The 14,296-nt window shown below is 40.4% G+C and overlaps 3 protein-coding genes across 17 annotated transcripts in view; 1 reads left to right on the forward strand and 2 right to left on the reverse strand.

Moving 5' to 3' along the window:
* Window positions 1–419: 419 nt before the first annotated feature.
* erlec1 (endoplasmic reticulum lectin 1) lies at window positions 420–5,952 on the forward strand. Of its 2 annotated transcripts, none has more exons than XM_046070893.1 (14): window positions 420–761; window positions 942–1,046; window positions 1,812–1,892; window positions 2,102–2,179; window positions 2,278–2,341; window positions 2,438–2,511; window positions 2,624–2,847; window positions 3,049–3,190; window positions 3,283–3,447; window positions 3,534–3,593; window positions 3,862–3,986; window positions 4,088–4,165; window positions 4,265–4,340; window positions 4,905–5,952. In XM_046070893.1, the coding sequence occupies exons 1-14, from the start codon at window positions 621–623 to the stop codon at window positions 4,974–4,976; spliced, it is 1,485 nt and encodes a 494-aa protein (XP_045926849.1). In that variant the 5' UTR covers window positions 420–620; the 3' UTR covers window positions 4,977–5,952. The 2 variants fall into 2 exon arrangements, with proteins under 2 accessions (XP_045926849.1, XP_045926850.1); XM_046070894.1 differs by having other exon boundaries at window positions 421–761; window positions 2,462–2,511.
* A 1,372-nt stretch (window positions 5,953–7,324) lies between these two features.
* Window positions 7,325–10,626, reverse strand: gpr75 (G protein-coupled receptor 75). Of its 9 annotated transcripts, XM_046070885.1 has the most exons (4): window positions 10,391–10,626; window positions 10,224–10,304; window positions 10,019–10,106; window positions 7,325–9,659 (listed from the first exon to the last, which is right to left on the reverse strand). In XM_046070885.1, exon 4 carries the CDS (start codon window positions 9,541–9,543, stop codon window positions 7,900–7,902), a length of 1,644 nt encoding a protein of 547 aa, XP_045926841.1. In that variant the 5' UTR covers window positions 9,544–9,659; window positions 10,019–10,106; window positions 10,224–10,304; window positions 10,391–10,626; the 3' UTR covers window positions 7,325–7,899. The 9 variants fall into 9 exon arrangements, with proteins under 9 accessions (XP_045926841.1, XP_045926848.1, XP_045926844.1 ...); XM_046070892.1 differs by lacking the exon at window positions 10,224–10,304 and having other exon boundaries at window positions 7,325–9,224; XM_046070888.1 differs by lacking the exon at window positions 10,224–10,304.
* Window positions 10,627–11,811: 1,185 nt separating this feature from the next.
* The window catches only part of psme4a (proteasome activator subunit 4a), a 28,534-nt gene continuing 26,049 nt past the window's right edge, over window positions 11,812–14,296 (reverse strand). For all 6 annotated transcript variants that reach the window (XM_046071105.1, XM_046071106.1, XM_046071101.1 and 3 more), the window contains 4 exons: window positions 13,639–13,801; window positions 13,403–13,536; window positions 13,075–13,215; window positions 11,812–12,915 (listed from right to left, as the gene is read on the reverse strand). In XM_046071105.1, the coding sequence (XP_045927061.1) occupies window positions 13,081–13,215; window positions 13,403–13,536; window positions 13,639–13,801 (432 nt within the window). In that variant the 3' untranslated portion in view covers window positions 11,812–12,915; window positions 13,075–13,080. The remainder of the gene's footprint in view (window positions 12,916–13,074; window positions 13,216–13,402; window positions 13,537–13,638; window positions 13,802–14,296) is intronic.

A 14,296-nucleotide genomic window follows, 5' to 3' on the forward strand; every position in this document is an offset into this window, starting at 1 on the left:
TAGTTCTGTGGATTTGAACAATGATTTGCTATGTAGCAGACTTTGTAGCACTGCTTTGCAATGACTGGCTGTTAAAATACAACAGCTGTAACAAAATGAAATGTCAGTGATATTGAAAAGATATTGGATATTGCAAGTAGTAGAACTTCATTGATCCACTAAGTTTCTCAACTCACAGTAAAATGTAGGCATCAAATAAATATTCAAGTTGAACAATCATTTTATTTAATTTATAGAGTGAATGTAATATATGTGTGTGTGTGTGTGTGTGTGTATGTGTATTAAAATTGTTGTTGTTAAAACGTTGGTCTTAGTTCTGCTCCCATAACTTTTTTTTCGCTCCCCAGGTGTCAAACTCTCATGTCGCCACCAGAGGGCGCTCATGTTGTTTCAGCTCGACCAACTGGCGGAACACGACGTGGCAAGTATACAGTTCACATCCGGTATTTTGTGCTGTATTGACATCTTCCCCGTACAGTCAGATATTACGTCTGTCAAACCGGACTTCCTCGGCCTTTGCAACACCATTTCAACACGAATTCATCACTCAGTCCGGTGTTAGTGTGAGGTAGGCAGGCTGAGGGAGCGGGCTGTAGGAGCTCAGCAGCCGGACAGGAGATATGACGGCTGGGGTGCTGATAGTGTTTCTTGGGGGCTTGCTGGAGGTCTGCAGCGGCGTCTCGGCAAACAGAGGAGGGTATCCCTCCTTTACAGACGAAATACCTTTCAAAATCACCTGGCCAGGCGCTGAATTGACGCTGGTAAGCTTCCTCCTTTAGTAACACCGCCTTTTTATGTGAACTAATGTACTGTTGAACGTTGGGGAGATGTTACTGCGTGACGTTAGCTGCTAACGTTTCTATGCTCCGTTTCCTCTTTCTTTCATAACAGACGTTACAGTTGTTAAAGTAAGTTAACGCACGTTTGTCTGTGCATTTCAGCCAACTTCAGGAGTACTTTACAAGGAAGATGACTTTGTCATCATGACAACAACAGAGAAGGAGAAGTATAAATGTCTCCTGCCTTCCCTGACAGCTGGAGAGGAGGTAATCAGGATTTACAATTGAGGAGGACTTAACATACACTTCATCGAGGTAGTCATGAAAAGTGTTTTACTGCTTCCATAGAAAATATTTATAAACACATTACAGGCATGATGACACACGTTAACATATCGGCAAACCAGCTTCATTCCATTGGGCTAATGCAAGGCTGTTAAATTCTCCTTGGTTGACATGTACATTTCAATAAATGTCATGTCATGTTAAAAGATTAGGAGATACAACTCTGCTCTTTCATTCTTCACACATTTCTGAGACACGTGCAGAGACTGTGTACCATCTTCAATTGTATAAGACTGGCTTATATCTTCAATTTTTGTAGCTTCATTCTGTGTCACATTGTAGTTTTGGCCGACATTCATATCTGTTACAGTAAGGTTTTATTCGAAAATGGCTCATAAGGGATGTAAAAACATTGTTGTTAATATTGTTGTGATAGCAGTGTTATCATAAAAAAACAACAACATTGGGACAAGCAACAAGGTTTTAAACTAGTCTCCATTTTGACTATATTATCCACATCGTGCAAATATAGCAGGGAGGCCTTCCATGATTTGGCCCTCTTTCCCCATAAGAATAGCTTTGCTGTGGATGGCAACCATTATTCAATTCAGTTGAATTACATGATGCTAATCTATGTGGTGCTATTTTTTATTTTTTTTTATTGCTCTTGAGTTTACTGACCCAGCTCCTTACGCTGCCTTATCTCTCACCCTTCTTGCATATGTTTGCCGACTTTTGTCGTCTCAGGATGATGATAAGGAGTACAGTGGGCTCAGTCCGGCGGAACTGCTGGAGCCACTATTCAAACGAAGCAGCTGCTCCTACAGGGTGAGACTTCTCAAGTTTCATTTTCATCTCATTTCCCTAATTCTCCTCAGCGCAGGGGCTGAAACTGCATTCACCTGGCATTCACGCTACGTTGGTGGAGCATAACAAAAAGCTCTTTGTTATTTTTCTGCTGAAGTGCTGAGGTTGTTTGGTGAATTGAAGACTTAAAGCATAACTCTAAACTTGTTCGTGGCTTGCCAACATTGCAGATTGAGTCATACTGGACATATGAAGTATGCCATGGAAAGCATATACGACAGTATCATGAAGAGAAGGACACTGGTCAGGTCAGTGTTCTGAGTGGGTAGAATCATTTTTAGATGACATGAATGAGAAGCCAGCACTCAGTGCGGTATGTACTGAAGGTTATCATGTCTTTCCACAGAAAGTTAGTGTTCAAGAGTACTTCCTGGGGAATATGGCACAGAAGAGTCAGTCGACAGAGACAGGTGAGTTTCTCTGGGAATGTAATGTATGATATATTTTGTTCATATTATTTTGAATATTTTATTGATTGTATTAGTCTTTTCCTTGTTGTGCGAAAGCTAGGATTTATTTCATTTTTTCAGATAAAGAAGAAGAAGAGACAGAAAATGTCAAATCAGCAACTGAAACAGAAGTAAGTATAATACCGTAACTTTAGTGACCAACCAAATTTTCAAAACTGGTTGTCAAATTATCATGTTCGTAATCTTTTTTCTGCTTCCTTCCCTCTTTCCTTTGGTGTCAAGGTGCCAACTAAGAATATAGAAGGTCAGCTGACTCCCTACTTTTCGTTTGAGATGGGGAATGGGACTCCTTGTGTGCTGAAACAGAACGAGGCTCGCTCCACGTCTGTGCTGTACGTCTGTCATCCAGAGGCCAAGCACGAGATCTTGTCCGTTGCTGAGGTCACTACCTGTGAATATGAGGTGGTGGTTTTGACACCGCTGCTTTGTGCACACCCAAAATACAGGTAGATCTGTCAAAATGACTACATTTGAATATTCTGTTCACAGCAGTACGCCTAAGTAGTAGAAATATGTTGACCATTCTGAAATGCTGTTTTAAGTCATTAGTCATTTCTGTTTCAGAGTTCAACTGAAATGCATTTTCCCCCAGATGAGATTCCTGCTTACATCTAACCATTTCCGAACTTGACATATATTCCTTGCAGGTTTAAGTCCTCTCCGGTGAACGCCATCTTCTGCCAGGCTCTGGCAGGCTCCCCTCTACAGCCTCAGCGGCTCACCCAATTGGACAAGGAGCAAGAAGAGCAGCTTAGACCACTTTTCAGCCCCACCTCCGAGACCAGAGAGGTGAGACATGCACAGAAATGACAGAGGGGGGTAAAATGGGTACTGCATGTACCGACAACCCCTGGCTCAATTATATCTGTGACATGCTACAGGAGGAGGCGTCAGCACCAGTGAGAGAGGAGTCCTTCACCTCCACCCATAAACCTATAACTGTTGGAGGGCAGTCTCAGGTCACTGTCGGCACCACTCACATCTCTCGTTTGACAGATGACCAGCTAATCAAGGAGTTCCTCAGTGGCTCGTACTGTCTGCATGGGGTGAGTTATGTTTTCTATTATAGCACCTGGCTAGTGTTTAATAAGGTATTTGGTGACATATAATCATCCTACTTTGTGTGTTTCAGGGGGTAGGGTGGTGGAAATATGAATTCTGCTATGGAAAGCATGTCCATCAGTACCATGAGGTAAGGGTCCCTCCTTGTGTGAGTGTCTCTCACTTATTTCTAGTATCAGCTTAAGCTGTTGAACTTGGCTGTAGGGGCTGGCCATTATTTTTCCGATTTATGGAAGCTCGAACTGGGGAACCTCTGCTTGAGAAATGAGTGATATGATAATCATACTCAGATAATTCTTTAATTGAGTAATTGTTTCAGCTTGGAAAATTGTATTTGTGTATGTAAGATTGTTTAGATTGCATTTTGACAGTGATGAAAATGTTCTTTGGTGCCCCAGGAAAAAGAGCAGGGGAAGAACATTGTGGTGGTCGGGAGCTGGAACGGAGAGGAGCATATTAACTGGGCCAAGAAGAACGTTGCCCGATCATACCAGCTCAAAGACGATGGAGTGCAGAAAGTCAAGTAGGCCATTCATATTTTTTTTTTTTTTTTACCCTAACCTGGACACAAATTAAACTGAGAGTATTGTTGATTTGTCTCTCTTTATATTTCCTCTATGATAGGTTGGTTTCCCACTTTTATGGCCACGGGGATGTGTGTGATCTGACAGGGAAGCCCAGGCAGGTCATTGTCAAGCTCAAGTGAGTGAACATGGGGGTGTGTGGTGGTGGACTGGTTCAGTGTGACTGCCTGATGATTCCCGGTTGATTCGCTCATCTCAATTCTCTTATTTCTGTCAGATGTAAAGAGTCTGAGTCTCCCCATGCTGTCACTGTCTACATGCTGGAGCCTCAGACTTGCCAGTACATCCTGGGGGTAAGTTCACTTCAGTTCACCAGTGAGTCACAGTCACTGGAAGAAAAAAAAAAAACATGCTTAGAAGTGGTTTTCAGGTTGAAGCTTAGTTATAGTGCTAACCCATGCTTACATTTTGAGAGCTGAATAAAAAGAAAGTGCTATTTCAAATGGTAACATATGTATTACTAATTTACATCTAGTTCGGGGGGGTTCACATGACATAATGGACAAACGTGGAGAAGTTAAGTTGAATTAGTATTTATTGGTACCACTGGCTGTCTTCCTGCATTAGTCAAAATGTCTAACTTGAAGGTCTAGTAATGTGAGAGCAGGAAAAAGAAAAATGTTAAAATTTTCTGGTTTCAGTATTCTTCTATTACAGTAAAGTGAATATCTTTGGGTTGTGTAAAAAAATAAGACGAGGACGGCTTTAGGAAACCATGATCGACATTTTTGAAAATTTGATAAAATTTTCGGACACTTTATGGGCAAAACAACTAATCAATTAATCAAGGAAAATAACTGACAATGAAATAATCGTTAGTTGTAGCCCTAATTGACATCTGTTTTTTCCTCCCCTAGGTTGAGTCTCCGGTTATATGCAGGATTCTTGACACTGCTGATGAATATGGACTCCTGTCAATCTCCAGCTAAACTGACAAAGATCACATGACAGCAACAGCGCGTGAAGGACAAGAAGAGGACAGGCAGTAAGAGGTGCACTGGAAAAGAGAGGACACATCAAAAGAGAAACAGAGATGCCCATAACACTGCTAAAAGCCAAAATCGATGTTAAACTGAGGTTAAAGCTGATCCTGAGGCTGGACTTCATGTAGCCTAGGAGCACAGCCCCAGCCCCGATCTGTGCAATGGGCAATTACTACATCACAACGTAAACCAGCAAGCTAGCTCCGAGTTTGTCAAATGTGGCCAATGCCTCTCTCCACAAGCCAGTGGATGTATTGCCTGTATGTCATATCTATGCTTCACTTTGTGTTGGTTATTTGCAAGAAAAGGAGTAAGGAATCAGGGGATTTGTTATCAGCAGGGGAATCAACAACATTGATGGTGGTTTTATTGTCTTTAAGGTCTGTAATTTTGTGTGTGAGTGTGTGATATGAAATGAAATGATAAGCTACTTGACTGTGGCACTTGTAGACTGGGGGGAGGGAGCAAGTCTGAATTTTTTTGCAGCAGTGAGAATGTGTGCTGTGTTAGTTTGCTGAATGATTGAGTGTAACTTATGCATTCGGGGGTGCTGTGGAAGAGCAACAAAGAGTGTGAGTGGTTGATTAAAATTTCATATAAGTTTGTGGCATGTACAGAATGTTTTAAGGGTACCTATAAGCGGTATTCTGTGGTTTTATGAAGATACACACTGGGATCCTGGTCACTGCTTTATCAAAGGGGCTAAAAACAACCCTGATGCATTTGCAGCAAAGAATAAAATTTAAAAATGAGACCTCATTTATAGTGTTGCATGAACACACAGGGGAAATCAAAAACATTTGGTCTTGACTGAGATGTAAAAAAATCATGGCAACGAATGTCTCTGCTTAATAATTATAGGAATATCAGTTGTCATCACCTTGAAAAACCAATACAAATTAAATTTTGTGTTTTTCTGTTATTCATTAAGTGATTAAAACATGGCATCTGACTGAACAATGAGAGGCACATGTAAATAATAGGTCTTACATTTCCTTCCTGGAAAGAACATGAAGGATGTTTATCTAGGGCTGGGCGATGCAACCAAAAATATTGCGATCAAAGATTTCACATCATTCAGCGTCTATAATTATCATGATAAATATCAAATCAGTATTTCTTTCAAGTTTAAAGGCTGGTCTTGTCTTTGCTTCTTAGTGTAAGTTGAAGTAAACCAGATGGTTAATTGTGTTTTTTTTGGTCAGCACATGACAAGCATTTGATGCCAAACAGTGGGTCACTTAACAAATCTAAGGGTAGAACATTCAAAACAATTACGATAAAAATATTTTTTTCCAACAAATATGCATGAGTAAAATTAAGTAAAATCTTTTTTCAGTCTCTTTTTTATATTGTTATTGAGGAAACTTATATTTCGATATTGTTATTATTTTATTGCCCAGCCCTGTGTTGATTTTTATATACAGTCTATGGTTGATCCTCATTTGATGGACAGACTGTAGTAAATTGTAATGGTTCATATAGGGCCACCAGAGGGTGCTGATGGTGTGTGGGTTGTATAATCTAATCTCCAAAAGGGAAAAAAAATGAATTTGGAAAAGAATTATCACAATTTAAGGTCAGACTTACACTGAGGTGTAGCAACTGCTGTAACTTTGCTGTATAATGTAAGGAATACAAGGTCAACGCACATTGGAAGTCTAAGCATGTGGATGTATTCTGAAATGCTCTCTAAGGCAGAATTTCAGTTCAAACTCTTTTACATGAATATGTGAAAATAATATAGCAGTAGTTGTGAGACACAAAACGCCAATTGAAACTGTTATGTTGCTCTGAGTTCCTTTTATAGGGCTAAGATGACACAAGTATGTAGTTTTCTCATTCTTAACATCAGCAAAATGACCCTTCACACATGAGGCCTGAGATACTGGCATCATTTCATTAGCCAATGACATTGCTGCCAATTAATGTTAAAAAGAGGGCTGCAACTATTATTTTTATTATCAATTAATCTGCCATTATTGACTTTATTATCATTTTTTTGTCTTAAAAATTGAAAAGTGGCCATTATACTTTGCGAGAGCCAAGGTGACGCCTTCAAATATCTTGTTTTGGCTGATCAACAATAAAATCCACCCACAGTATATGACAACATTTTGTCAACATATATCCTCTTGTTTGTCATATACAAAGCTGGAACAAGCAAAGGTTTGACCTCTTTGCTTGAAAAATGACATAAAAGACGAATCAATAACCAAAATAGTTGCAGATGAATTTTATCGCTCAACTAATTAGTCAATCGTATCATCAAAAAAAAAAAGTGAAAGCACAGATTCACTGCACTTGCCGAACATTTATTGTGTTGAAAAGTGTTCACAGGTTCACAAATACATTTTTCTGAAGAAGCAAAAGTCCATCAAAGTGCAACCACATGCCATCGACAGCCATGTGTGGGCCTGTGCAGGGTTTCACAGCAGCCCGACACTACAGCAGCTGATGTCAGTGCTCAGCAACTTCAGACAGACAGGAGGCAGCAGTGAAGCCAGCAACTGCAGTCTTCGGCTGCAATGAAATCCTACAGAGTCTCGGTTATAATGGCACATGCGTGTGCAACATAGGGGCAGATTTGTGTGGAAATGCAGTATCTTTAAAAGAAAAATTCAATAACAGTAAATATCTTTTTGAAACAGACACCGTCATTACAAATCTATTGCTTGTTTTTAGTATAGTTCTGGTTTAATTTCCCCATCCAATAAAACGTAACATGTATCATCACTGAAGAAGAGAACAAAAGGTTAATACAGATCCCAAATATATAAAACAAAACATTCATGTTCCTCTTTTGATTCACGTTTGATTTGAAGCCATGGCGAGATTGTCCGAACCTTTCTGTTCAGCAGCTCTTTGATTAGACTGAGGGAATGGGAATCTGGTGCACTGATGTGCTTTCAAAGTCTTGCAGTGCGTCTTGGTGAGTGTGGTAGTGCATGGCTACATAAGACTTGGCAAAGGCAAATGTCTGAGAGCTGACGGGCTGCAAGCTGGTGGGCGAGCTGGGCCCTGCAGAGGGGCTGCTGTTGTATATACTGTAGTAGGGCTCGATGCGGGTGTTGATAGGTGTAGAGGTACTTGGGGGGCGAGGTTTGCGCACACCTGTGGCCTTTGGACTACCAGCACAATCCCTGGAGTGACTGGGCCCGCAAGCCTGGTCCACCAGCCTCCTCTGTGGCTTGGGTGACAGTACATAGGCTGAGTTGGTCTCGTGATGGGAGGATTTATTGCGATTGACTTCCAGGCTGCCCTTTCCCATCGCATGCAGGCGGGTCTTTTGCTTGCAACAGAGAAAGCCCAGTGCCGCCCACTGAATACAGCACAGCACACGGCGGCGGAGGCCTGCACTGTTGCGTGAGTACACAAAGGGGTTGATGCCCGACTTGAGAAAAATGAGCACAAAGCCGCACAGTTCAAACTGGTAATGTGCAAAGCTACTTTCTGGTGACAAAACATCCTGTGCCAGTGAAACTCCCATCGGCAAGCAGCAAAGCAGCACAGAGAACACTATAACCACACAGGTGACAACCGCCTTAGAGTCTTTGGCTGTGGCCAGGTTGACTGTAGACACCAGCTGACAGCAGGTGGCTCCTTGAGCGGCTCCTGGAACCAAAGGCTGGCCGGTCTTGTTGGCATATGAGTGTGTCTGAACATTTTGCAGTTTGTTGTAAGTCTGGTTACGGTACAGAGAGGGGCCTTGAACAGCACACTGCATGCTCTCAAAGCCTGCTGCAATGAGAGGTGGTGGGGGTGGAGGACACGTGGCATCTACAGAGATGATGGGACATTTCCTGACTTGTGCATTCTTTCTCAGTGTCTGAGCAATCATCAGATACGACACAGACACCACAGCTACACAAAAGGCAAAGTCTGCCAGGTAGACGTACAACACAACCCTGGCCTGTCCACCTCCAAGGCCAAAGTGGGGCAAGCAGGGTCCATCTCTACGTGGATAGGCTCGCATGGTTAGGAGGGCAGCCATGGTGAAGCTGGATGTCCACAGCAGGGCGGTGAGAGCCAGCGTGCAGGGGAAGTAAGCGGTGCGGTTGGGCTGCTGCCCCAAAACCATGCGCAGTCTGTGCAAAGCAATGACAGCTACCGTCTCCAGGGACATGATGATGAAGCCCGAGCTGGTCAAGTGGAAGGCAAAGCAGAAACTCTTTGACACGCCATCCCCTCCACCTGCATCCAGGAAGAGCACCAGTGCAAACATGGGAGCAGTCACACAGCAAATGAACAAGTCACAGAAGGATAGGTTGAGGATCATGAAGTCAAAGTTGGTGCGGAACTTGCGAAACACAGGGTCGAAAAAAGAGAGGAACACCACAAGATTGCCATAAGAGCCCAGGAAGAAGATGAAGATGAGGAGGAGAGAGCAAAAGGTCAAGGTAGCAGTATGGATTACGGCCCAGCCTGAAGGGGTCTTTGTGCCCAGGGTGCCATTGAAGTTCTGCTGTCTTGGCACATCCACCAGGTCGGATGGTGTAACAGTGGTGTTCATTGTATTATTAACAATTTATAAGTATCCCAAAGTCATGGATTTCAAAATTATTCCTCTATGTAGGAGTGCATGATGATCCCAGCTGCATCCATCATTGCTGCCACCTTGGTAGAGTGCTACAAAGGATATAGTCATATATTAGCAATTATATTGTGTTGATGAAAGGAAGCAGTGCCTATTTATTTTACCACTGAGTGTAAATATGTACATATTTAATAAGAAGCTGTGTTGCACTACATGTTAGACACAATCTACAGTAGGCTATAGCTATGCACCACCGCATTTGGCCAATTATACCTTACCCTACCTCTCCCCCAAACACACACACACACACACACACACACACACACAGACACACACAGTCTGCAAAAAATCTGGAAACATGAGTACATCAATGTTTTCCTAATGTGTCTATATATATTTCAAGCCGTCAAATGGCTTGGGCTATCTGTACTGTGAGAAAATATTTACCTACCATATGCAATCGATCGTGCGTCCATCATCATTATAATTTGATACAGCCCGTCTTCATTTTAAAGCAATATGATGAGAACGCACCGCGGCTTGGGGAAAAAAAACCCTTTTCAACAGCAAATCTTCAAAAGCAGAGCAGCCCATTGACATACATTAACATAAAATACGTTCCCTTAACATGTTTGTATTCATTTTAATGCGCATACCGGCGCAAATGGATGATAGCATATTCGTTTTCTTGGCAATGTATCCATTCTTACACAGAAACGACGGCCACTGGACGTGCACTGAAAAATGAGTATGAAGTCACTGCCTACGTATCTGGGCATGAGCATAATCACTGCATTCAAGTGGTCCATCTGTGAAAACTCACCTCACTTCTTACTACTTATGATTTTAAAAAGTGAGAAAGGCCGTGTTTTACTGTGTTTTACTACACAGTCAAAAGATTTAAGACCGTTAGATATATGCCGCAGCAAACGTTTTTTTTTTTTTATCACCATGGCAACATACTGTGGTTTTTACGGAAAATGGTGGCCCCATAGGCAACTTCAGTTTACACTTATTTCATAACGTCTGAGAGGCGTTGTTCGGTATGAAAAAATCGCAAAATAAGCCAAATTTACAAATAATTTTAATTAATTTCCTTCCTGATTTTCTTTGTCGTCCTTGGTAGCAGCAGCTCAACAACGTGGTTGCTAGGCGACACGCAGAGTGAGGAATATTTAAAGCAGGGACAGTAATCAACTAGCTCTCAGCAAGTTTATAGTCCTATGGGCTGATTTAGTGAAATAAATTATTTTACCCCGTTTTGGGTTAATATTTCGCAGTTATGTTTTTCAGATCATTTGAGGACAGTGCCAGTTGATTGACAGCAACAGTTGTAACAGTGGCGGTTACTCTCTTGTTATCCAAATATTCATTGCTTGATGACCTCATCAATCCAAGATGGCCGATTGTGATGGCTATGTGCTTATTCAATCGAGGTAAAAAAAAAAAAAAGAAAAAAAAAGGTATGCAGGCCTACAGTAAAGTATGATTAACATGTTTTATGAACTAACATTTAGAGTAAAATGTAGTTTTTATACACCAAAAACCAACTGTCCACTTATGTGGACGTCATGCAACAGTGGAGTCTGATTTCTGTAACCTGCTTCTACATGTATTACACAATTTCAAAGATGTGATGAATTGTATTATAACAAATATATGGACATAAATAATAATGCAAAAGTATGTACAGGACAGCAATAAATGACAACTTTTGACTGCTTCGCGGCCTTTCACACAAAATAAGAATAGGCTAAGTATTGTACTCACTGTAAAGAAATCCTTTTGAACTAGCTAGTAATCTGTAACATTTTCAAGGTTATTAAAAATATGCTACTGGGTTTCTGCATATATAACTTGCGTTATAAACACCACTGTAAGTGTTTTTCCACTATTTGTTCCTAAAATGTTTTATTGTTAATGTTTCAATTATTGAGCTTAAATACATAGCATAACATGTCATAAAGAACATAATATTCCATATTGTCATGTGTGGAAAAAACAGAATTTTGTAAAAAATGTGGATAGATTTGTATTTTAGCATAATTTATGGTAATAAAAATAATCTTAAAAAATCTATATGTTTTTAATAATTCATGCATGATAGGGTTAAGTTAAAAAAGTGCATATAATCTTTGAGTTTTTGTTGATTGTCATCATTTTCAAAAACACCCCCTTGAGGAAAACAACACATAATATTTAAAATATTGTGAGACAACTTCAATTAGAAGAAAATGACCAAAATGAGGTTTTGTTACAAACAATTTATTGTCATCTCATTCAATAAGCAAACAGTACATCTAAAAAAAAAAAAAAAAAAAAAAAATTCACTGCAGTTTTGGCACTACACTATACATAAGTGAGGTACTAAATGATTCAATGCTGTGACTGATTTCAAGTCATCAGGGGAAAACATATGTAAAACAAAGGAATCTCACTTTTTTAGAAAAAGGTAAATGTAACCAAGGATAAGAGAGAAGAGGTCAAAATTATGGGCAGGTGGTTTGGTTATTTTCTTGCACCAACACACATTAAATAGTAATCAAACTGCTCAGGTCCTCACAGCAAACGCGTCACACAGCACAGCAGTGGGGAGCTTGCACTCTCCCTTTCTCTGCACGAGTAGATGAGAGTAGGCTCCATTGCTAAAAGCTCAGCCATCTACTTAATATCTGAAATACTTTCTATGAAAGAATTAAAACTTAAGCACTTCAAAAAAAAAGTCAAATAAATAAATAAATATGTTTGTGCATATTTGCTATACCATGATACATACATACATGATGCATATAATCATATATAGACCAAACAGACACACAAACATTGTGTGTAGCAGGTGTAAGTCTAATCTTAAGAGACCATTGTTCAATAGTCAATTCTCTGTGGCTTGTAACAAACACTTCACTATTGGAAGATAGTAAAGAGTGTGTCCTACACTGGACACCATGTTGGCTCAGAGTTGATACTTGGGATAGAATCCTGAGAATGTGTTGGACACTAGCAGATGTCTTCAAGCATCCATCCCATAAACGCGCACACACACACCCGTGCACATGCACACAAACAAAGAAACAAACCAAAAAGAAAGGGAACAAATAACTGTACAGTAATGTTACAAACTGCAGGTTATTCATCCCTGCTATGATTGATCCTTAAATATTAAGTATAGTAGAAATGTAAATGAGCTAAATACATAAATACACAACTTTTCAATCCTTCTCTGTGCCACAACTCAGTTTCTTTGTGTGCCACTCTTCTTCCAGGGTGATGCTGAGTCTTTCATTAGTCAAGAACTGGAGTGTCCTCCTCAATGCAGGCTGGTATCTGTAAATCTGATGATGTCCGAAACTGATACAAGTGAAACACAAACAAACATAACTGTAAACATGTGACTCACTGAGCTGTCGCTTTATCCCTATAAAATGATCCAAGTAATGAATGGTAATCAAGTTAAATGTCTTTTGGGTGTACTTGTGAACAGAAGCAGAGATATTTATTTTGCCTTACCAGGTTTTAGGCATAATAACAGGGTGAGACCAGTAAGTCAGTCAGGACCAGTAGCTGGTCATCTGTGAACTGCTGTTTATGTTGCTGCCAGTTGTCATGGTGAGTTCGTCGGAAGTTTGACAGAGTTTTCTTCACGGTCATCTGGAAGGACACAAAACAAAAATTATGGCTATTTTTTCAATTCTCATTCAATTATTTGCAACTCACCATATAATTGATAATGCACAGATGTAGTTGACAACAAGAGCTAAGACAGTGGGGAAAAAGTGAGGTTGAGAGATAATCCCACTGTAACAATATAAGGTAATTAGCAGGGGATTACACATACTTCAATAGGTTGTGTGTCATTGAGGTGAGCACTCAGGTCCATTAACAGCTGGGGCATCCAGGTGGGCACATCATATGGGCTGGAGAGAATACAAGCGCTCAACCCAAGAACACCGGCATGGCGCCGCACCAGGTCTACCAAAACACAACAGGAGGGATTCCATTCAAATGACAGAACAGCATACAGATTGGGTAATCACATATTCTTGTCTGGTTAAATTTCAGTGAGTTCCTTACCAGCAGAGGGTATAGTGTCCACTATGGAGCCAAGCTCCCTCTTTCTTTTCTTAGGCAAGCAAGTCTTGCAGAGAGCCTCAAAATGTGCCTGCATGGGGGCGTCCATAGATAGGAAATTGCACTGAAGGAAGCCACTCAGCGTAGTGGCAGCCATTTCTCTTACCTAGAAAACAAAGGCAGAAAGAGGAGATGAGAAGATGAAGTTGTGTTGAAGTGTATGGTGTCATTAAAGTGTAGTATTAATTGCAACGCACGTTATAATGGTCAAACTGAGTACATGGATTAAAAAGCTGATTAATCTGGAACTTGCTGCCAGTTATTACAGGGTACCCCCAGGATTCTCAAAGCTAAGACTTTTTAAGACCTTTTTATTACCACATAGGATGAAATTTAATGCCACATACTTGGAAAATCTATGAATTTTAAGCTTGAGAATATTATTATTTACGAAGTTACCTGAATTTAATAAAACATTTTATTATAATACATTCATATTTAATACATGATAGCTTTTTAGGGTGTTTATACTCTGATATCAAAATGAATCAAGGACGTCACTTTGTGTTGAAAGTCAGAGAGTGGTGGGGTCATAGGGGTTCAGATTAGGGGTGTGACAATACACATTTTAACACTATTTTGATCCTCCCCTAGAAAATTT

Source organism: Micropterus dolomieu, linkage group LG15 (genome assembly GCF_021292245.1).
Source record: "Micropterus dolomieu isolate WLL.071019.BEF.003 ecotype Adirondacks linkage group LG15, ASM2129224v1, whole genome shotgun sequence".
In the NCBI taxonomy this organism is placed as follows: domain Eukaryota; kingdom Metazoa; phylum Chordata; class Actinopteri; order Centrarchiformes; family Centrarchidae; genus Micropterus; species Micropterus dolomieu.